Consider the following 1,558-nt stretch of genomic DNA (forward strand, 5'->3'; position numbering starts at 1 on the left):
TGAAGAGAAGGACGCGCAATATAATTTTTTTAACACAACACAGACAAAACGGAAACAATAAACATAGACAAACCGAAAACTGTAGCAGGTAACACAAGAGTGTAGCATTTTTGTCAGATAAACTGACAATTATTGAAAACGAAGGAAAACAAACACTTATTGAAAACATGGAAAACAACACTGTAAACATGGATGTGGTATCTTCAATCCGTGGATGTACTTGTTTAGGCGGTTTCAAGTGCAGGCTTCACAAAGCCCTTAGTGCAGAGGATAGAACATGTGTTGATACATTTTTCAACGTCTCCACCCACAGTTTCACTAGCATCTAGTCACCAAAACAAGATTACAATAAATTTATTAATTAATCTCTATTTTTCCAACTACTATAATAATAATAATAATTTTTGGGGTCGGAGTCAATTTACCAGAGTTCTTGAGAGTAGTCATGGCACTGCACACAGAGGAAGCACACCCCAACTTGCAGTATTCATTGACAGCATCACCTTAAGTTACAAGTCAAAATCCATGCAACTTGCATCAAGATTGGAATTCATCTATGCAACGAATAAATAACAAAACACTAGAAAAAAAAAAAGAAAAATCAATTTACCTGAGTTCTCGAGACGGTTGTAAATAGATCCTGAAGGGCATCGACCATTATCAGAAACTTTTGTGCATCCAGTGGAAAATAAACAAACGAACTGGGGGATTTTTGGGGTATAATCACAGACAATATAGGCATTTCTCGCATTCTGGGACGGGCAGCAGATCTTTGCTTCAACTTGAATTTGCACCATGAGCAGACTCATCATGAGCACACTTAAAGCTACAAATTTGCCTTCCATCTTACAATTGACGACTTGTTTGGTTACAAAATGAATAGTATGTAGAGAAAAGACTAGCAAGTATAAGCTTGTATTGATGAAATGATAATGAAACAAGACTTGTTTAAATACTAGTTCTTCTACAGTTTGCCACCACAAACTTCGTCTGCTCAATAGTCTATAACAAACTGGCTTGACCATGCAATCACAAGATATTTTGTTGATAGAAGAGGAGAAGAAGACAAAAGATGAGATAGAGATCCAGTTAGTTATTTTTGGTACAAACATGTTTTAAGTTTCTTCGTTTTAACCAACTCTCTTGTGGCTGTGGAGGTTGTGTGTTTTAATTTGAAAATTTTGTTGGGACCAAAATGAACGTTATCTTCTCTGATTATAACTGAGATGCCCTTGAGTTTAATTATATTATGCTGAACTCTTTAAGAAGTAGTGATCCCTATAATCTATAATCTATCTATCTATACTATTAATTGGGGAGCACACTAAGGAATATAAAAAACAAAAAAAACATGACATATATTCATGTTGCCAAACAGGTTCAGTTACTTATATAATTAAAAATAAAAAATAAATAATATATGGTAAACAAAAACGATTAGTCAAAAATCTAATATTTATGGAAACAATAATTATGAAATTAATGATAAAATCAAAATTACCCTATATTTTGGAAATGGTTTAAATTTTAAAGTTTGCTTTCATAATAATCAAAAAAT

General features: G+C 33.0%; 1 protein-coding gene across 1 annotated transcript; it reads right to left on the minus strand.

Annotated features, from left to right (window-relative positions):
• On the minus strand, nt 1–1,020 carry LOC147943978 (putative thionin-2.4). Its single transcript, XM_087450275.1, has 3 exons — nt 611–1,020; nt 426–503; nt 1–325 (listed from the first exon to the last, which is right to left on the minus strand). The coding sequence occupies exons 1-3, from the start codon at nt 843–845 to the stop codon at nt 225–227; spliced, it is 414 nt and encodes a 137-aa protein (XP_087306401.1). The 5' UTR covers nt 846–1,020; the 3' UTR covers nt 1–224.
• Between the last annotated feature and the right edge of the window lie 538 nt (nt 1,021–1,558).

The sequence above is a fragment of the Camelina sativa genome, chromosome 5 (assembly GCF_030686135.1).
Source record: "Camelina sativa cultivar CO46 ecotype springtype chromosome 5, ASM3068613v1".
Lineage (NCBI taxonomy): Eukaryota > Viridiplantae > Streptophyta > Magnoliopsida > Brassicales > Brassicaceae > Camelina > Camelina sativa.